General features: G+C 41.9%; 1 protein-coding gene across 1 annotated transcript in view; it reads left to right on the top strand.

Annotated features, from left to right (window-relative positions):
• mical3a (microtubule associated monooxygenase, calponin and LIM domain containing 3a) overlaps positions 1-21,168 on the top strand; it is a 56,674-nt gene that overhangs the window by 9,240 nt on the left and 26,266 nt on the right. Inside the window, exons 2-23 of the mRNA XM_072385411.1 lie at positions 5,170-5,579; positions 6,258-6,465; positions 6,596-6,712; positions 6,830-6,931; positions 7,616-7,771; positions 8,449-8,549; positions 10,447-10,704; positions 10,875-10,990; positions 11,363-11,489; positions 11,590-11,683; positions 12,915-13,062; positions 14,591-14,787; positions 14,937-15,055; positions 15,174-15,236; positions 15,379-15,555; positions 16,408-16,509; positions 18,378-18,488; positions 18,887-18,943; positions 19,094-19,207; positions 19,352-19,450; positions 19,730-19,840; positions 20,247-20,342. Of these exons, the coding sequence (XP_072241512.1) occupies positions 5,301-5,579; positions 6,258-6,465; positions 6,596-6,712; positions 6,830-6,931; positions 7,616-7,771; positions 8,449-8,549; positions 10,447-10,704; positions 10,875-10,990; positions 11,363-11,489; positions 11,590-11,683; positions 12,915-13,062; positions 14,591-14,787; positions 14,937-15,055; positions 15,174-15,236; positions 15,379-15,555; positions 16,408-16,509; positions 18,378-18,488; positions 18,887-18,943; positions 19,094-19,207; positions 19,352-19,450; positions 19,730-19,840; positions 20,247-20,342 (2,952 nt within the window). The 5' untranslated portion in view covers positions 5,170-5,300. The remainder of the gene's footprint in view (positions 1-5,169; positions 5,580-6,257; positions 6,466-6,595; positions 6,713-6,829; positions 6,932-7,615; positions 7,772-8,448; positions 8,550-10,446; positions 10,705-10,874; positions 10,991-11,362; positions 11,490-11,589; positions 11,684-12,914; positions 13,063-14,590; positions 14,788-14,936; positions 15,056-15,173; positions 15,237-15,378; positions 15,556-16,407; positions 16,510-18,377; positions 18,489-18,886; positions 18,944-19,093; positions 19,208-19,351; positions 19,451-19,729; positions 19,841-20,246; positions 20,343-21,168) is intronic.

Genomic DNA, 21,168 nt, shown 5'->3' with positions numbered 1-21,168 from the left:
AACTGATAAAGAAATATTAGAGCTGAAATTATGACATAAATCCATATGTTTTAAATTAGGTGACACACATAATGAAAAAAATCAGCAGTTGGAAACTGTCTCTGTGGTTGTAACCCTCAGGTCAGTCATGTGTCACATTTACTCCACACTGACTCCAGCCAATCACCCTGTTGACTTTGGCTTTGTGAGTTTTATTACTCTGTTGACGTGCAATGTTATTCTTTGGAGTGATGTTCCATCTGAAAGGCTGTAAACGAAAGATGGTTACGCTATTCTGATAACAGAACAGTGAATACGTGGCTAAACGGGAGCACATTTATGTCTGATGACGCTGATACGTTTGCGTTAGGCAGATATGAAGCAACAGCTGACAGTTCAGAGCGATTTTTAAATACACAACAATATAAAACTCAGTGAACAGCTGCACTGGACATTTAAAATACTTTTTTTTTTTACATGAATGATTGTAATGATGACCAAAATCTATATGAATACATTTTATAAGCATTTTTTAAAAACTCTTTCACTGGTGAAAAGATTTTATGAGTTTTTTTTTATTACTAGGGATCAACCCTTTGCTTGATTCTTGAGAACAGATCAGCAGATGGAGAGATAAAAAACACACACTTTACAATTGAAATCTTAAGGTACTGCCAGGAGACTGATAGAGTAGCTTTACAAAAAGGCTAAAATCTGCACATCTGGGGGTAAGTAATTGAAAACTATTGTTCTTTTCGATTCTTCAAAGAAGCGTAAGTGTGATGAGTTTACACCAGTGAACACTGCAGAATGTGCTGCATCGAGCAGCATCCATGAATAAAGTATTTTTCTATTCTTTTCTATTCTATTCTATTTGCAATCACAGTGTTGGGCCCTGAACCACCACTGGGAACATTTTGGTTGAAAATGGTTACTGTTGATTTCTTAAGGCCATATTCGCACCTATTAACAGCACTAAGGCTGCCACAAACGATTATTTAATAGTCGACTAATCACCGATTATTTATTTTTTCGATTAGTCGACGAATCGGATCGTGTGTACATACAGCTTATCGCACCAGGATGCAGCTGCTCTTATATAACCATCATTAGCTTTCAGCTTAGTGTTTTAGGTCTATGCTAACTACAAAAAAGACAATATTATAGTTCATTAACCCTTTAATGAAATATGCAGCTTGTTGCGAAAAACGGTTATTTAACTCTGTAGCAAACACACAAAAATACATACTTAAGGTTTAGGTTCTTTTTTTAGGTTTTTCTTTCCTTCATTTGTCTCTGGCATTAAACATAGCTGCATTTAAATCAAATGAGGTAGATACCTGAAACTAAGGAATTATTCACAAAAAGTTTTGGTCTCACTGACTCAAACATAACACCAACATGTTCAGTACGGACTCAGTCAGGACATTTTCTTGCTGAGGTGTGCATGTAGCTTTGTAACAAAGCGTCCATTGAAGATTAACTTACTTTTTTAGCACTGAAACGTTAGAAAACATTAGCGTTCCTGTTCAAACACATCACTGTTATAACGTTACAGAAAACACATGAAATATGTGTGCTAAGGCTAATTAATCCAATCGTCATCGTTAATGTTAACGTTTACAGCTATCAGTATGAGTAAGTAGCAAGTTAACTCTCTGTTTACGCTAATTTTAGCAGCTAACTAGCCAGTTAGCTTACCAAGATGACGTCCCTCTTCACAATCAGCCACAACAACATGCTTCCTTTTCAGGTGCTCGTGCATCGTCGTTGTGCTGCCATGGAAGGCAAGTTGTGCCTTGCAGATATTGCATTGCACACATTTGTCTTTAGTTTTCTTAAAACGCTCCCACACTTTTGAGTTCCGTTGCCGGGTAACCATGATACCAGAGCCCGTCTGGTTCTGTGACATCACGGCTGACCCCGGTTACCCCTACTGCGCATGTGTGTCAAGGACAGAAAGCCTGACGCAGCAGTGGAAGCAGCAGCTTTGAGAGAAAAACAAAGTTTGAAAAAGAAAAAAAACGACACGTCGACATAATCGTGACTAGTTGACGAATCGTGGCAGCCCTAAACGGCACACATAATGGAGATGTAAGGGTTAACTGTGTTAGGGTTTATTTTTTACAACTTAAAGGGAATCCGAGAATAAACCACACCTGTTGTTACATTGCTCTTTTAATTGGTGCTGTGGTGCTACTGTAACAGAGTCATTCGCAGACGCTATCATGATGTTCAAGATGATCATTAACCATTGAGAACAAAGGCAGAATCGAAGTTGTCTCATCTTGGCGAATGGAAACAAATGATCAGTCATTCACAGGTTTTAAGAACCAGTCCAGTTGCTGGTGCTCCTCCTGCTTTTATGGGCTCAGTATTCTGTGTGTAAACTTATTTTTGTGGCAGTATTCGCTGATATTTGAGCGAGATCACATAGTTTCCTGCAGCCCATCCTGCTCTCTGCCAAGTCTACTGATTGATGGCCTGATAGACTGAGGAGGAGACGGACTGAGTTATCACCTTGATGTCAGAGTTGTCCTCTAAACATCAGTCATTCAGTGAGCTGGAGACTGACAAAGGGTCCGAGGATACGCACTTGAATGCAAGCCTACCGTCAGTGCAGTCATTCCACTTATTCAGGGCATCTGTGGAGGGCCAGGAATTTACTCGCTGCTCATGGCAAATGGACAACAGCTAAATCAGACTCATGTGATACTCCTCAGTCATCTAATATCTCAAACTGCTGAAAGAAAATGTTTTGTCTGAAATACCGTTGGTCTTTTTTCTCAGTTTACTTTTTCCTCCAAATTTGATTAGTTTATTTCTTCTTAAGTCTGTGGTTTTGATCATTGATTGAATGTGAAATAAACTGCAGGCGAACTAACAGAGCAAAGCAAAGCAAAGTAAATGCACGTGATGTAAATATGTATTTAGGCTGATATTTGGGTACCATCTCAGTTTCTCAGCAGAGCTTGTTATTTGAAAGCAGTGTAGCCCTAGTGGCCTAATCTTTGGGTCTATTTTTAGAGAAGTGGATGACGTGATGTGACCAGTAAAAAGCAAAGGCATGCTGTCCGTCGATGTGTGAGCACATATGAGGGGAATGCTGTGTGTCTGCGAGGACTGCCATGCATGTGTGTAATTCCTGAGTAAATGCTGTGGATGTGTGAAGTCCTGCAGATCATCCAGATGCCACGAGAATCTGGATCTGCAGAATGAGCCAAAGCTCGATGACTTATCTTCTCTTTATCTGTCCCTCTAAATGATTTGGTTCAAAGGAGCAAACCTGTACTGTATCTAACACGCATGTGCTTTCTTTGTCCCTATTTTCTACCAAACAGGCACACGTGGTGCCCCTGTTGAGTGTGCATATGGTTTGTAGCAGGAGGCTACTATTGTTCAAATGATCTGCCAGGCTTCAAAACGCTGCGGCCAAAAATCAGCAGATGATGTGACGGTGGCTACTTCCATCTTTTAATATACAATCTGTGGGCATTATTTACATGTCTGTACATAGCTAATCGGACCAATGGAGGGAATGGTGTAGCTGGTTATCTGTGGTGAAGGGCTCTTTCTGTGTGTTTTGGCGCTGTACCCTTCAGTTCTGATCCGTACTGACTGAGGCAGAGCCAGACCCAGGGTCTGTTGTTTTCTCTGCAGTGAGGAGTTGGCAGAGTGTGAAAAGGAGGCCAGCTGACCTCTGTATCTGCCTTCCTTTCATCATGCGTTTCCACTGGGACTGGGACTGGGACTACATTAGTTTTCATGAACCAGCTCAGCATTTCTGACTTATAAAGCTCAAAACTGACAGAGAAATGGGACATTTTGGATTTTGTACTCATGCATGTTCTTTCTGATTTTTAGATTTTGCTATCCTTTACAAAAGCTTAGGTCCTAAACACAAAAACATGCATATTTAACCTCTCTTTGATCACGGTCTCTTATGAGAAGTTGGGTAAGGATGAGCTACCATTCTCTCTCTTTACATTCAGCAGACAGTTGAAGCTAAACTGAACAAACTCTGCCAGCACCTCCACTGTTAACTATTTATCTCCTTCAGATATGAGATAAGTAACATCAGTGGACTCATCAATCTGTTTGAGTAATGGCCTTCAGTCATTCACATCTTGATTGTTTTTCCTCGTGGTTTCATTCAGACATGTTATATATTTGCCATTTGTGTGAAACTGGACAGTAAATCACATGAAGTATCCCAACAAACTCCTCATTGAGCCTGTTTTTGGACGTCATGTTGTATTGTAAAGGAAGAATAGAGTATTAGAGGTTTCATACTTTTACAAATATGTATTATTTCTGTATTTAGAGGACAATAATGACCCTTTTTCCATGTGGCAAATGGCAGATCAGGTAGTTACTGAGGGAAAACTCAGTGAAATTATTATGTTCAAACAAGCACGACATGTTTCTACATCATTTCTCTCGGGAGCTAATGCAAAACAGAGCTGCTGCTTGGCTTAAAGAAGGAATTAAAATGGGCCACATCTACCAAATGTTTTACTTCTGCCTTTTCTTTGCCATTATTTGTCATTTCTACCTGCTCTAACACTGAGTGAAGATGACATTTAAAGGATGTTTTAAAGGCTGTTTCTGAGTCAGAGAGGGGACTCATCACGACATTCCAGTGACGCTATACATGCCGGATAACATGAATGATCTCGTCCCTCTGGGGGCTCGAACGCTGAAAACATAGAAATTATCTTCCACGTGTCAAAGCATGTTGAAAACGGCACGTGTTGTTGAGAAAATGGTGCACACCTCGTGGCTTATCCAAATTCTGTTGCTAGTTTTGTGTTATTCCCATGAATTTGTTGGATTAGGTGCGTTTTATTGTGTTTTTGAGTCATTTTGACACCGACATGTCCATACACTTGTGCCCTTTGTGTTTCCTGTTTGGCTTTGCGTAGTTTCGTGCCCTTCCTGTGTCCAGCAGTGTGAGGATTTCTCAGGTCATGGTGCTGCAGACACATTTCTGTGGTTTTGGCTTTGGTTGTGTGTATGAGGTCAGGTTTGGGGACCGTTTGGTTAAGATGGCATTAAAAGATGAAAGAACCTGTGGCTCCTTTCAGCTTATCTCGGTTCCTTCTAGCATGAAATTGTTGTAGTTTGTTGTAGCTTTGTGTCATACATGTTATTTTCTGTGATTCACTCTGTTCTTAATTTCTCTGACAGAATGAAGATGCTTGAGTCTGGAAGTTAAAGCCCTCCACCACAGAAGGGGTGTTCCCAGGCTGGGGCTGGACCCAAAGTCCCCTGCCTTGGAGGGGGTGAAGGGCCCCCACAGCCCTAGGTGAGTCTGGACCATGGGGGATGGAGGTGCCCGCGCAACTGGAGGAGATGGGGTGAACAACTCCCATGTCCTGTTCGACAAATTTGTTCAGGCATCCACCTTTAAAGGCACGCTTAAAGCATTCCAGGAGCTGTGTGAACACCTGGAAGTCAAGCCCAGCGAGCACAGGATCTTCTATCACAAGCTCAAGTCCAAACTTAACTACTGGAAGGCAAAGGCTCTCTGGGTGAAGTTAGACAAGAGGGCAAGCCAAAAGGAGTACAAGAAGGGACGTGCCTGTCCCACTTCAAAGGTAACCCTGCTTTATTAGAAACCCGATATTTCATCTGAAGCTTCAATATGTGTGGCTCCAGTTCCCCTATGGGAACTAACAGAATGAAAAATGTGATCCCGGGTGTCTAAGACTCATGTAATGTGATGCTCATGTTTACCAACCAGGCCGCAGAGCAAGGTCGGGACAGCACAAGGACATGTGACTGCTTTTGTTGAAAATACGCTTTGATTTAGACTCGATTCCAAAATGAGGGATAAGGCTGGAAACTGTTGAATGTGCAGCTTAAACTGTGATTTAAGTTATGGCTTGATATTAATATGAATTTAGCTTTTTTTTTCATTTTTATTGGGTGTATATATAATGTGTTAATATCTTCTCACAGTTTGCTTTGTGTTGTCAACCACAAACATCACCTTTGATATGAACTGAAAAGATCGTGTCTGTGTTATTGTAGCGTTGAATTTTGATGTGTCAAACGTTTAGGTCTTAGGTTTAGTCAGGCTGAATGATAGATTCCCTGAAATATAAAGTTTTTTGTGGCTGTGTAAAGCTTTATTTCAATCTTTTGAAAATCAGTATAGATACCTGGCTGTACTGCAGAGTGAAAGATGGGCAGGGATTCGGCTTTCTAAGTGCCTGACTGACTGACATCTTGCTTAAAGCCTGTCTGTATCATTTGCATCTATCTATTCTTAGTGTCTGATCATCGGTGCGGGGCCATGCGGCTTACGTACAGCCATCGAGCTGGCTTTTTTGGGGGCTAAAGTGGTGCTTCTGGAAAAGAGAGATGCTTTCTCCAGGAACAATGTTCTGCATCTCTGGCCCTTCACCATCCAAGACCTCAGGGGCCTTGGAGCCAAGAAGTTCTATGGGAAGTTCTGTGCTGGTGCTATTGATCATATTAGTAAGTAGACGGTATACTTTGCTGTGTTTCTTCACATATTCATTGTTTCATGCATACTGGAAGATGTATTTTCAGGTTTAACTGTCAGGATGTCATGGAAATGTTCCTTCTCTGTATATCTGAATTGCAGGTATTCGTCAACTTCAGCTAATGTTGCTCAAAATGGCTCTCCTGCTTGGCATTGAAATCCATGTCAATGTAGAGTTTAAGGGGCTTATTGAACCCCCTGAAGACCAAGAGAGTGAGCGTAAGTGAATCAAGTTTAAAAAAAGAATGTGTTTCAGAGGAGAAATCTATGACAGAGGCTGTAATCCTGGCTCTGTGACTGCATTTCTGTCTGATTACATGTGCTGTGTTTTCTTAGGGATAGGCTGGAGGGCTGAGATCCACCCCAAGACACACCCTGTCAGCGAGCTGGAGTTTGATGTCATCATTGGAGCAGATGGCAGGAGGAACACACTACCAGGCAAGTTTGCATGCACAGACCGGACGGAAAGCTTAGTGATGCAGTTTTTCACTCGACTGAATGAGGCAAAGCACAAACAGCACTATTGGTTTCTTCTAAGTGGTCAGTCAGAATGATGATGATGTCATTCTTGTACAGCTGGGGCTGGGTAGGTGATCTCACGCGGTTCTTCATGTGTGAATGAGCGCTTGTGCACATCTGTGCGTGTTTGTTTGTGTCGAGCTGCTACATTCAACTTCAGAGAGCATTTACTCCTCTGGCAGAGCAGAAAAGGAATTGTTGAATTGGCTGTCTGTTTCCTTTACGAGTGATGGGGCCTCGCACACTGCCACACTGGCAAAGGGAACCCCTGTGGAGTGTAGTACCATGACCCCTCTCTGTTGTACTGACTGCTGCATCAATGAAAGGAAACTACACGCTCCCCTGAGATAACCATGGAAGTCATTCACACAGCTTTAAAAACAAGACAGCTGTTTATGTAACCCTGATACAGAACATCTGGTTACATTTATAGATACTGTATGCATTTGGAGGGATTGAAATGTTGTCAAAACAAATTTAGTTGGTAGGTTGACCTGGTTTTGTGGTCTGAGTGTTTATTTTCTCTAAAAAGTTGCTGAATTGATGTTTCTACAGTTCTATAAGCCCTAATTGCTGTTCTTAAGGCTATCTCTGCTTCCTCAGGGTTTCGGCGCAAAGAGTTTCGGGGCAAGCTAGCCATTGCCATCACCGCTAACTTCATCAACAGGAATACAACAGCGGAGGCAAAGGTTGAGGAGATCAGTGGCGTTGCCTTTATCTTCAATCAGAAGTTTTTTCAGGATCTCAGAGAAGCAACAGGTCGGTCACGAGTCCATTCTTAGTCTTAGTCTTAAAGTGCAACTTGGCAGCTTTGAGAAGAAAGGTGGACTGTTTTTTTTTTAATAATTTGAACAAAAATAGCTTGAAACCCCATTCCTGTTCCCCTTCTTACTCCCCCTCCCTCTCTGCTGTGCTTCAGCTGTGCTTCCAAATCCCCTCCCTTGTAAATTGTATTGAACAAAATGTAGAAAAACTACTTGTTTTTTGTTTTTTGTGTCTTTGTTTTACCTTTCACAGACGTATTTGTAATGTAATGATATGACAAACTGTTATAAATTTTTTCATGTCACCTATTTGTGCTTCAGTGTAACTTCATCATACAATACTCCAGGATACAGCATCAAAGAAAATGTTTTTTTTATACTATTTTTTTATTGTAAGATCTTCAGTTAGTTCCAATAAGCAGTGCATTCAAAACGGCAAATGGGACAAACAGTTTGTCCTTTTAGTCACACACTTGAATTTGCCAGCACACCCAATTAAAATGCTTAGATTTGATGCCAAGTCTGCCACTTTTTATTGCTGACACGGCGGGCTTTGGCCATGCGGAATTGCTGCTCTTGTTCTTAGATGACGAAAAGACAAAAAAAAAAGATAAGAACTTGTTTTTTTCTTCTTTTGCATGTGACAATACATCTTTTTATTGGTCATTTTAGGTATTGACCTGGAAAACATTGTCTACTACAAGGATGACACGCATTACTTTGTGATGACTGCCAAAAAACAGAGCCTGTTGGAGAAAGGAGTCATTCTGCATGTGAGTGATCAAAGCCCAGAGCTCAGTGCGGAGTGTGTGTGCCTGTTTGAAACAATTATTGAATCCTCTTCTGTCCTTCTGAAGTAACACAAAGGCATAACATACATTCAGATTGTTTTCCTTCACTTTTTTCCTCACTTTGTTATACTTTCTGCTCTCTCGGTGAACGTTTTCCCGCACTGCCCCGCTGGTAACCAGCCTGACGGTGTTCAGGAACACATTGCCAACTCAAGCACTTTCTGAGGTCTTATGTCCTCACCATTTACAGTAGTTTCCTTTCCCTGAGCACTTTCCAAAGGAAACAGGAAAGACCTTTTTGCATGTCTCTCTTCGTGTGCAGACATAACTGAAGGTGTGCCATGGTCCACACCAAGGCCGAAAGCAGTGTTTTTCTGATGGTTCTCCCTAATTCTTTTTAGCTGTTATGTTTCCACAATTACTCGTAATGTTTTATGGGTCTAAGTTGTAATTCTGCGTGTGCAGGTCGTGTGTGGCTGATAGCTTTTGTAAGGTTTGTTATACATGACAAAAAGTTCTGAAGTCACAGAGGATTTGGATTATGTAAAGATTTTCTGGATATTCTCTTTTAATACAAACAACAAGACAGATCCTTTAGCTATGAAAATAAGTAGGGGGAAAGGAATAGAGGAAGTGTTGGCAGAACAGAGGCCTTTTAGTAAAGTTCAGTGCGATACCACAAATAAAAAAACCTATCAGCTGTTCAGATCTTCCACTGCCCTGCCTTCTCTCTCACCCACCATTGCCAGAGCCACTGGAGAACCATTGAGCTTAAGGATGGAAGAATGTTCCTTTCACCGCCCTCTTTGAAAACAAGTCTCTTTGAAAGCATGCAGTGATTTGGTGCTACATGTTAGAAAGGCTTGTGCACACTCAGTTCTGTCCAGTGCCATAGCTCGGGGCTGTCGGTGGTAAAGTGGCTTTTACCTCAGATTATACCACCAAGGTGGAGGTATGTGATTGTCGCCATTAGTCTGTCCATTTGTCCCTCTGTTAACAAGATAATGCAAGTAATACCAAGGTTGAATTCCATGAAACCCTGTGGAGAATTGCCCATGCTTCAACATTTCTGAAGAATCTGAAGTATCTTGTTAAAACTGTGAAATCCAGAATATGTTTCAGTGCTTCCTGAGTAGTCTTACTCTGCTCCATATCTCTCAGGGTTGTTGCTGTTATTTTTATATGTATCTATTTTTGCTCTATATATTTTCAATTATCAATTATCGCCAGAAGTTATAGATTTCTCACCATAAATTCCATTCATTGCCTTTCATTGCTGCTCCTCATTGTGTGCCTTAAATGGTTGGAATATCTTCTCAGATTAAAGCCGTATCTATTAGGAATACTCACTTTTTCCCCTGCTACCTTTTATAGAAGCGTACCATAAGCCGTTGGATAATGACCCCTGATCACAGAGTAGGATTTCAAACCTGACATTAATATAGATTGTAAAGCTGTAGGGCTTCTTATAAAAATGGACTGAATCAGGTCAGGGGGTAGCAGTGTTGCTGTTTTCTCTTTTTTAAAATCTCTTTTAATGGGTCATTTCTTGCTCTTAACTGATTTTCCAAACTCGACATGCTGTAAATATTCCTGGTTTACCCGTGAGTCTGCTTTTCTTATGTTTTCCATAGCTTTATGCTGCTTTGTTTGTTGTGTGTATCTTTTTTGTCAGTATCTGTCCTGGTAAGACTGTTGCTTGCTAATTCCACCACCGTTTTATTTTCACTAGAACTTTTTTTTTCTTTCGATATACCCTTCATGTTAAGTTTGGTAAGACAATAAATGACAAATACTATGAGTTTGTTCGGCTGATAGATTCTGATTTATTATATTTTACATTAATGTTGTAATCCCACCTCCCCCTGTTGTCCTGTAGGACTATGCAGACACAGAGCTTCTGCTGTCCAGAGCTAATGTAGACCAGGCTGCCTTGTTGTCTTATGCACGCGAGGCTGCAGATTTCTCCACCAACCACCAGCTGCCCACACTGGACTTTGCCATCAATCATTACGGCCAGCCTGATGTAGCCATGTTCGACTTTACCTGCATGTACGCCTCAGAGAATGCCGCCATGGTGCGTCAACGGCATGGCCACAACCTGCTCGTGGCGCTTGTGGGCGACAGCCTGTTAGAGGTGAGGTTTTTTATTTCTTTTTCCCAGACACTCTGTTTTTATGTTATAACATTCTCAAGTTTTTCTTGAACTCTTGCTTCAAAGTTCTGTTCCCTTTTTTTTCTTTTGTATCTATTGCTTCTCTGAGGCCATATTTGGTCATTGAATGTGGTGTTTGCTGTTGTCTCCAGCCCTTCTGGCCCATGGGTACTGGCATCGCCCGAGGTTTCCTGGCAGCCATGGACTCGGGCTGGATGGTGAGGAGCTGGGCCCAGGGAAAAACCCCTTTAGAGGTTCTGGCTGAGAGGTGAGGATGTGGAAACACTGATGCACACACACCGGGATTCACTCTGTTCTTAAACACACACTTATGCAACAGTCACACATACATAATCTTTCTTGTCAGGCACACCCTTTTATCTCTAAGTGCTTTCCTAGGAAACGCGCCTGTATGGGATTTAAAGCTTCAGTCCCACCTCTCCTAGACTAATGGGATAAGAGGCTGTCATACGGCCTAATGGAATGTGACTCCATAGATCTCTTGTATCTCACTGTGCCCATGATAACAGTGTTAATGATTTGTTAATGTGTTGCCAAAGTGCCCCGCTATGTTCCCTCAATTAGTTTGTACCTGTCTTATATAGGAGAACATATTTAAATCTGTTCCTCTGTGCTTTAGGGAGAGCATATACCGACTTCTGCCTCAGACCACAACAGAAAACATCAGTAAGAACTTCAGTCAGTACAGTGTGGACCCTACCACCCGTTACCCCAACATTAGCCTTAACTTCCTCAAGCCTAGTCAGGTGAGTGTGAGTGGTGACGAACAACAAGGGTTTTTATTTCCTCTTGCCATCATAACGTCTGGAATCCCGCATACGTTGTAATCGAATAAAAATGTTACAGGTGCGGCACCTCTTTGACACGGGGGAGTGCAGGGAAATTCGCATTGAAATTGAGAATGTGATCAACTCATCAACGCCCAAGTTGGCCAGGAATGGTTTGTATCTTTTCTTATTTTTATCTTTGCAGACAAAGGGAGAATATAACCCAATCTCACTCTCCACCCTTTGGCCTAATCACTAAATTCTCACAGACTTAATTAATGTCAGAAGAAAAAGAAAGCCAGATCCTCTGTATTTATTTGACACTTCCACTGATAGAACTTGCTTTGGGACTGTTATTTACTCTCTTTTTTTGTCATATCTGTTCTTTAGACATTTTATCAGCTGCTAAAAGTCAGCAAAGCCATGAAAAATCCTATTTCGACATTTGACTGAAAAAGATAATAACTCTAGTTAAGTGCAATTCATTTCCACGGTAGCTTTTTACACAAAAGCTGCCTTGCAGGTTTCATTCCCACTGCCCCTACAGTAGGTTTGTTTACATATTGGGGTGGGCTGGACTGCTGCGTTCTTACATCATCATCTCTTAACTACATTAAAGTCTCTTCAAAAGTCAGCCTCAGAGCCCGTATGCACTTTTGAGAGACAGACACTTGACAGCCTTTAGCCCTCGACCACTTAGTGGTGACATTTTTCAAAGTCTGAGCCAGTGGGATGAGGCCTCGACAGTGTTTTAGTGGTGCAAAAAGACCCTCCTTAATATGCTGATTGATCAGAATAGCATATGCCGAAATGTAACAATGCATTATTTTCACTCCAGACAATTACCCGCTTGACAAGCAGTTGCAAGGTAACACAAAGTCCCAAATGCATGGTGCTGCTCAGCTCTTCAGAGTTTGCCTAATAGTTTGATTCTTAGCCATGAATGAATAAAATATAAGAAATAGTTGAATGATGGAACGTTGTGGATGATCTGAGTGTGCCTACACTAACCCAGTCAGCGATGCCCTCATTTGAGCTTCCTGGCTATGTTTAACCTGTGAGGGGACTGTGAGTTGTTGTAAAGGTACCCTATGACTTCTGCACCTTCACCTAACCTCTCACTTGCATCCTTTCTACTTGCATTATTCCAGTTTTTCATGTCAGAGGTTGCAGTATTTCTCAAGTGGCTGATTGAGACTGGTACTAACATTGATTATGAGGCCATGAATGATAAAACTTTACAATCCTATCCTCAACCCCGCCTGACCAAAGTCATGAGATTGGCCTGAAAAAGATGTGATGCTACCCAAAAACTGATGGCATTCCGTTCCGTGTCTAATCCAGATTCCCTTCAACCTGCTGCTTTAACGTTAAGCCTTTAATTTCCTCTTTCCCGCACACCAGAATCCATAGCTCGATCCAGTAAACTGCTCAACTGGTGCCAGAGACAAACAGAGGGATACAGGAATGTTAACGTAACAGACCTTACCATGTCTTGGAAGAGCGGCCTGGCGCTGTGTGCCCTCATTCACCGATACAGGCCGGATCTCATGTGAGTATCTGACAACAGAACCTGCAGAACCAACGGTGTCCTGCAAGATGGATGAATACAGATAGCAGCTTAGCTTGCTAACAAACCTTGCCCAGTGTGTCCTACAACAGTTAGAGAGAATCTGCTACCAGGTTTGGAATGACTGGCCTTCTGTGTTTATATGCATGTTGGTTGGAAATTATTTTTAGCGTCGGGTTTAGATTTTGGTTTTGGACAGTTTATCATTATAAATGAAGTGACAGCTACTAGTCATGACAGCCCCTCAGGTCCCTTAAGGGTGCCTTCCTCATTACCCCCCCCCCCCCTCTCTGCCATACACGCATGTAAAAACACTGCTTACCAACTTGCACTCTATAAACAAGGTTACTCTCTGGAGGCAGCATGGCAATTTACATTATAAGCTATTAGTATCTATGTCCTATCTGACCTTTGCAGAGTACTGTAACGGTTGTTCTCTGCTGCCCCTGATTGGCTGGATGATGGGATGGGAGACAGAGTAATGAGTGGCGGTTCATCAGCAAAACTGCATTCTCGTGTACACATGTTCAAGACGTATGGTTAAGAGGGACTGAGAGCCGTTTTCATTCTATGACTGCTGATGTTTTAAAGCTGATGCTTTTAAATGGATTTCATGTTCAGTTTCAATGTAAAGATGAGGCATGTTAATGGTATCATCTGCTAGAGTGTAATGACTTTTGCCTGGCATACAGAAATAATGAGTGTTTAAGGTATAAGCTTACTGGCAGTTCATGTAGATGAGACCTTAGGTTTATGGACAAATGGAGCTGGAAAATATACCCCCTTCTCCTCTTTTTAAATCTTTTTTTTAATCAGAAACTAAGAAATGGTTTATAGTACCTTCTTTTTTGCTTTTATCTGTAATGTCCCACTCGCACAACATCAGCTGTGACATACGTATGGCTTGAAAATCCTGGTTTCCACTCGAGCTGCACATCAGGAGATCATCAGTCAAGATAATTAGACTGAAATAAAAGATATGAGCCTTCAAAGTCTGCTGACACTTGGCTCGGTACGTTCTCCCAGTTCCTTGGAATTTTGAGCTCTTTTCTTTTGTTTTAAAACCCACAGTATTGCTGTTTTGTTACGGTCTCACCGCTGTGTCATTTCCAGCCACAACAGCCAAGAAAAGCTGATGAAGATGTCAACTCGCTTGAGAACTTATTTTATGGAGACCAAAACAGAACTTAAAAAAAAACAAAAACTGCCAACATTCAACTTGCAGAAACTTGAACACATTTACTATATAATAAAGTTGATCTGTATTTTTTTGGGGAAAAAAAGTAATTACTAGCTTATTTCATGTGAAAAATCTGCTAAATAAAGGAACAGTTAGGCTGAGTGTGTGATATTTTCTGAAAGGACTGAAACTGAGATTATGGAAGTTAAGATTTAAAGCTCAACACTTGGCTTTGGCTGATTTGTCCTTCTCTTTTTGGCGTTGCACTCACTGCTCCCACCTCCCTCTCACTCTGTCCTCGGTGTCTCTTGCCCCTGTCTTTTGTCCCAGTGACTTTGACTCTCTGGAAGAGCGAGACCAGGAGAAGAACAATCAGTTGGCTTTTGACGTGGCAGAGAAGGAATTTGGCATCTCGCCATGCATGACTGGCAAAGAGATGTCTTCTGTGGTGGAGCCAGACAAACTCTCTATGGTCATGTACCTCAGCCAATTTTATGAGATGTTTAAGGACATAGTGCCCCCTGGAGGTGAGAAACAGTCATACAGTAGCACTGTTAGTCTTTTTTGGATGTATGTTGGTGTTCCATAGTCAGTGAAGTTGTTGTTTTTAACAATGAGAGGATTTTGATCCTTTTTCTCTGTTTATAATTTTCATTTTTACTTGTTATATGTTCAGACAAACACAACTTGAGTCCAGAGGAGAAGGCTGCACTGATAAACAGCACCAAGTCTCCCATCTCCTTCCTTAGCAAGCTTGGTCAGAGCATAGCCATTTCCAGGAAGCGAAACCCCAAGGTCAGTGACAGAAAATGTACTTAAAACACGTTTCGCTCTTCCTTGAAACATAAAGGAAGCCCTTCCTCATTTATAGCTGTGTTTGGGGTTAAAATAACTTTTAATGTGTCATCAACAGGACAAAAAAGAAAAGGACATAGACGGTTTGGGGAAAAGAAGGAAAACCAGCCAGTCTGAAGATGTGAGTAGTTCTGCCAACAAAGTGACCAGATGTTTGCTTTAGGATTATTCTTTGAGCTGTCTTGACAACCACGACAAACTAGTTAGCCCCACTAGACTGATGGCAACATGCAAAATTTGCTGTTTTTTCTCCTTTCCCGCAGGAGGAGGTATCTAGAACTGGTGTTGACGACAGGCCATCTGCCCCTGCTCTACTGTCGGAGAGGAAAATGGACTCTGCTGCGGTAGGGAACCACAACAAAGTGAAGGTCATGGCCACCCAGCTGCTCGCCAAGTTTGAAGAGAACGCTCCTGCCCAGTCCACAGGACTTAAAAGACAGGTATGGAGGCCAGATTAATTTAGCTGTGATACAGCTGGAGGTGATGGAAATTTATATTAAGCAGCAGGGAAAAGATGTGACACTTTTTAAACTGTAGGAGTTTATTTATATGGACTCCTTTTGATTTGTTTTTCCTTCCACTGAAAATTTTAAGGAGATAGATTTTTATGCTGTGGACCACTTCATTAATGAGCTCCAGAATACTAATGCTGGTCAAGCTGGGTATTGTTACTGGGTCATGTAGGCGGTCTCACAGAGCCGACGAGGCTTGGAGGGATTGGGTGGATTTGCTTCCTGCTGTGGACCAACAGTGGGAGGAAGAAGAGGGCGACTGAGACACAGGACGGTGTTTGTGATGGAGAAGGACGACTCCTAGTGTCTTGTAACTGCCTGTCTTGGCATAAATTGCTGGTTTTGATTATTAAAAATGGCTGATTCTGTCAGTTCTGACTTCTTAAATGTAAAAAATTTAAAGGATTGAGAGGGAGTTTTTGAAGATTTCTAAATGCTCACTGTGTAACTCGGTTATCTAAAGTTCATATTTGATAGAATTAATTTATTTTCCTCTGTTGTGTATGATTTATTCACCCTCTGCATGATATTTATTGTCCTCCTATAAATACACAACTTCCATCTGCACCAAGACATCTTGTCACATTATTATTAATTTTCCCTTTTTTTGTTTTATTCATTTTTTCCAATCTTTGTGACACCACACGTCTGTTATTCACTTCCTTTTTTCTGTTATTCTCTCCCTGGCTTCACCTCCTATCATGGTGCCTGCCTTGCATGACTTTTCCGCTCCTCTTGCTGGACATTTTCACTGTCGCTCATCTTTGCCCGACCACAAAGGGGGAGTCTCTGCCCAATCTGGACCGCCTTTTGCCCCTTACTTCACCACAAACCCCTGTGAGTGAGCCAGTGCGCCTGGCGCCTGTCCCAGCATGGAGAAAGGTAAACGTTATCCCCTTAGAGACTAACCACTTGCCTGATCATCTAACCATGTGGCCCTTTGCCGTGTCTTTGCGAAGAAAGCTGCTTTGGTTTGACCTGTCCTACTCTGAGCTCCTTCTCCTGTGGGCATCAGATCTGTTTTGTGAGATTCAGAGGAATTATCTGGAGCTCAGGCTCCAAACTGTGCTTCTTCAGCCTCTCAGTCGGGTCGCTGTGCACTTTTGTGTTTTTGTTTGTGTTTGAGAGAGTGACGTGAAGGTACAACGCAGTCATGGTCTCTCCTCCTTGCTTCTCCTGTCTTGGTTTAGAGACGCACACAGCAGCAGGAAAAGCTGAGCATTCGCTACAAAGAAATGATCAAGTGTCAGACATTGCCCAACAGAGGGGAACAGGTATGGTTAGTTATGGTGGCCTGGTAGTGCTCCAACTGCTCCATCCCTTTCAGATCCCATTAGATTCAGGATCACGCCCACAGTGATCTCAATCCAGAAGCAAGGGCAAATGCATGAAAAAGCCAGGAAGAACATCTGTTGAGACATCTTGGAGGAAAAAGGACAGGAACTGTCATTTCTTTAATGTAAAGACTTTGTTAAGAAGCCCATTAAATGATGTGTTCTGTGTTGTCAGATGTGGAGGGAGTTCTTGTTGATGCTTATGTAGTATGTTTAAATTTGTGCCCATATCAGAAGGCTTAACTCGTCTTTCTGTGCTACCAGTAATGTCAGCATACAAGGATGCAGTGTTAACAGCTGGCTTTGGTTTGCAGTCTTAAGCCAGTTAATATTCCCGTATTGAAGATGAATGAATGAATGATTAACTGTTAATGAAGATTCAAATGTTTCTAAGGTAGACACATTTAAGATTTCAGTGTTCCCTTGCTGTTAGATTTTTAGATCTTGTATGTTTCTATGACCTCCCACCTTCAGTTGATGACTGCTGCTGTGCTGCTATGATGGTCTTGTGGTGTAAAATATAGTAATATCAGACAAAATATGATAAGATAAAGAAAGCAGAAACAAAGGGGAAAAAAAACTCAAAACTACGTTTAAAAAAAACTAGAAAATACAGCACTCTGTTCTGTGAAAAACAACAAAAAGGAAACAGACACCTCTGATATCCCATAAACCAGCAGCAGTAAACTGGCCTTCGCGGTTTCTGCCTCCTTATCAGTTTTCTCACATCAGAAGCAACATTGCCACCATTAGCTGCTAGACAAACTATTCTCCTGCCGATGCTTTGAAAGTTATCTTTTCTTGTTGCCAGATTAGGAAAATGTATCACAAACATGGATGTAAAAGCTCAGACGCTCCTGTTTTAAAGAGATTTATTCCACTGCCGATTTCAAGTTTCTGCTCAGTTGCAGTAAGTCGCCTGCTGCTGAGTGAAGTTGACAGGAAAAAAAGCTGATAATGTCCTTTTTAGACACAGTTAAACCGTATTTTATTTGATCTCTCGTTAAAGCACCAAAAGCTAATTCTAAGCATCCCAAGTTTACCTGTGACACCAATATTGGAAATAATTCCCAATACTCTAGAATGTTTCTGCAGACTTGATTAAAAAAAATTTTCTCCTGTTTTAACGTGGCTTATTTTCTCAAATATAGTACTTAGCTTGTGGGTGGTCTGTTTTTTTGGATATGTGTGAATGGAAATGTGTGTGGCGTGGTGTAGGCGAACCTCACCAGACTAATTCTATTAACCAAATAGATGTAGCTTAGCCTGTCAGCTTTACACCATTTGGAAAGTATTGAAACGTAGTGTTGATTCACTGTTAGAGTTAGAATAGGTAGATGAATCATATTCACATTTAGCAGCATTTTTATCATCATCTGTTGCTGAGTCTGATGTTCCTGTTCCTCATCCTTCAAGGCCAGGAGTGGCGCAGACCAAGTGTCCAACTCGGGCTCTCGGAGCTGCCCAAAGAAAACCATTCTGCTCCCTTCTTCCTCCTCCACTTCCTCGCTCTCTCTCCACTCAGAGGTGACACACTGTCCGCTATCTTTATCTTTCCGTTTTTTACTGTCTACCCAGACCCATTTAGTGCATCCTTCCTTCCTTCTTTATGAGGTCCACAGTCCCTGATTATTGTTCTGTAGTCTGTAGCTGAATAAGTTGAGCTCTCCGCTGTTGTTTTCATGCTTGTGAGTGGGTAGTGAATGTCCTTATCCGAGGAGCAGCTTGTTTCCATGCTGATGCGCATGTTGTCGGGTGGGACAGCTTTTACATAGCTGCAGACTCTGGAGACATCAGGTCGCTTTGACATGTTGTCTGACACTGTTGGAGCCTGCATCACAGGCAGCTCCCTAAATGCTCTTCAGAGACACAAAGTGTATTATGAAGTGTTCGTACATTATACGCTGCTCATTTCTGCCTTTAAGAGCGTACATCCAGAGGAAGAGGAACTGGAATACTACGAAAGACCTCTCAAACATGGGGTACAGTACATGAGTGAAAACATTTTGATATAGTCGACATGTCACTGCTGTTTCTGAGCTCAGTTTGAAATAAAGCACGTTTATGTTAAAAGTGTGAGACATTAGTTACAATCAGATCATTCTTAAGTCTAAACAAAGCTGCTTTGGCAGGAGTGGAGCCCACAGGAGCTAACTGACCCAGGACCTATTCATATACCTGGTATACAGGAGAGGGCAGACCGCCTAATCTCCAAGTTTAAGGGCAAACCTGACAAGCCACCAAAGGTGAACCCCTTGCATGGGCATTCTGTGAGAGCACCTTTTATTTCCTGTTGTACCTTCATCATTCTCTGGACAAAATATGGTTTCTGTATGACAATTTGTTTAAGTCTAATTCCTCCTTTCAACCGTTCCTCTCCCTCCCGAAAGCCTAAGAAAAAGCCGTCCCGTTTCTTTTTAGAGCAGTGGTACTTGTCCCGAAGCCTGAGTCCTGGTTCGCCACTATCCTCTCCTGACGCTTCCAGAAAGGTTAAGTTTTCTGAGACTCACCCTCTGCCATGCTGAGAAATAACCTCATATTAAAGTTTTACCACTTAGAGCACAGCCTTACTTACAGTCTTGTTTCATTTTGTGTTTATTCTCTCAAATGCAGCCTGTAGTTTTCTGCAAAGTATGTGTGGAAGATTTGCTTACTAACTGAAGGGCATCACTTTCAGAGTTTACTTACTCAGGCTTATATGACAGCATGAATTATAGAGTGTACACTGGGATTTTGAAAAGAATAGCAAATAAATCATTTCTCTGCAGGAGCCAGCGGGGCCTCTGGACTCTGGCCAAATGCCTATATGTGTGCTTAGTATTCACGAGAGGGCAGAACAACTTGCCTCTCAACTGGAGGGCAAGCCAGCCAGACCACAGGTGAATTCCCCAGTTAGCTGACTGTGGAAAATCCCTCAGAATGGTTGAAGATGCAGTTTAGGATAAACTAATTAGGAGTTGAGTTCAGTCATCCCCGGACACGTCAACATGTAGAAATAATTTCAATTTAAACTGAGGCTGTAGGCTGGCATCATGTGAACAAACGCTTCTAAAAGCTGTCGGACTTATAAGTACTAGTTAAACGATTGAACTTTAACTGTGCAGCGATGCATGCTGTGACATGTTGTCCTCGAACTTTGCTACCGAGGCAGTGCTGATCTCTAAATGTTGCTTAATATTTTAATAAAACAGGAAAATCACGATGTCTTATGGTAGATGTTCATGCTGCTGTGGGTCATTTCGTTGAATAAACTTCTGATTACTCTCGTCTCCCTCTTTCGAGGAGCCTAAGAAAAAACCCTCACGTTTTTTTATGGAACAGTGGCACCTGGCCCACAGTCCCCCTGATTCCCCCCCCTCCCCCTCTGACACAGCGCGACAGGTAGTCGTTTTACAGCTGAAGGAATGGCGTGCCGTGGTGTGGCGTGCCGTGGTGTGGCGTGCCGTGGTGTGGCGTACCGCTGACACTACGCCTGCACCTGGTTGTTCAGGAAGCTTCACTTTGTTGCTTAACATGACTAAACCCTCCTGAGAGATGCTTTAATAGCGAGCAGCTTGTTGAGAAATGTGCACAAACTCACTTGTGAGTGGTTGCTTGGATTGATGCGTGGTTGAGTTGTCTGTCCTTGTGACTAAGTCAAAGTATTCTCAGCTGGAAAGTATTCAGTTAAACTCCATGGTTTTGCTTTTGGTGCAGTAGTTAATTATCTTAGCATAGTAGCTTGGCAGCAAAAACCTCCTCTTCTGTACATCCCTCGTGGACAAGCACAGATCTCACTGGCCAAGTTAGAGTTAAACAGTGCAACGGGACGGCATCAAAAGCAAATGTGTTCACATCTCATCTGCAGTAATGCTTTTCATGGCTTAAGTTTAACTCGTACTACAGCTGACCTCAATCCTTCCCCTACAGAGTAGAAAAACTGTATATCTGTGGTTTAAAGGAATGAAACCTAATGGTGTCGATTCATTCTGGATTTAAACTAAAGATGGTTTTTATCCATTATGACCACTTGTTGATTTTTAAAAAAATTAATGGGGTCAGTAAATCTGTTTAGATGATGATTGCCACTGCTTGTTGGTCTTTATTTATCCCCAAGATGTTATACTTTGTGTGTGTGTGTGTGTGTGTGTGTGTGTGTGTGTGTGTGTGTGAGGGAAAATGCATGACTTCCTTGTGTGCCTGTGGAAATAATTCTGGTGATTTTTAT

Source organism: Leuresthes tenuis, unplaced genomic scaffold (genome assembly GCF_036924035.1).
Source record: "Leuresthes tenuis unplaced genomic scaffold, fLeuTen1.0.hap1 SCAF_5, whole genome shotgun sequence".
In the NCBI taxonomy this organism is placed as follows: Eukaryota; Metazoa; Chordata; class Actinopteri; order Atheriniformes; family Atherinopsidae; genus Leuresthes; species Leuresthes tenuis.
Note: the sequence above shows the minus strand (reverse complement) of the source record. Positions and strands in the feature narration are given on the sequence as shown.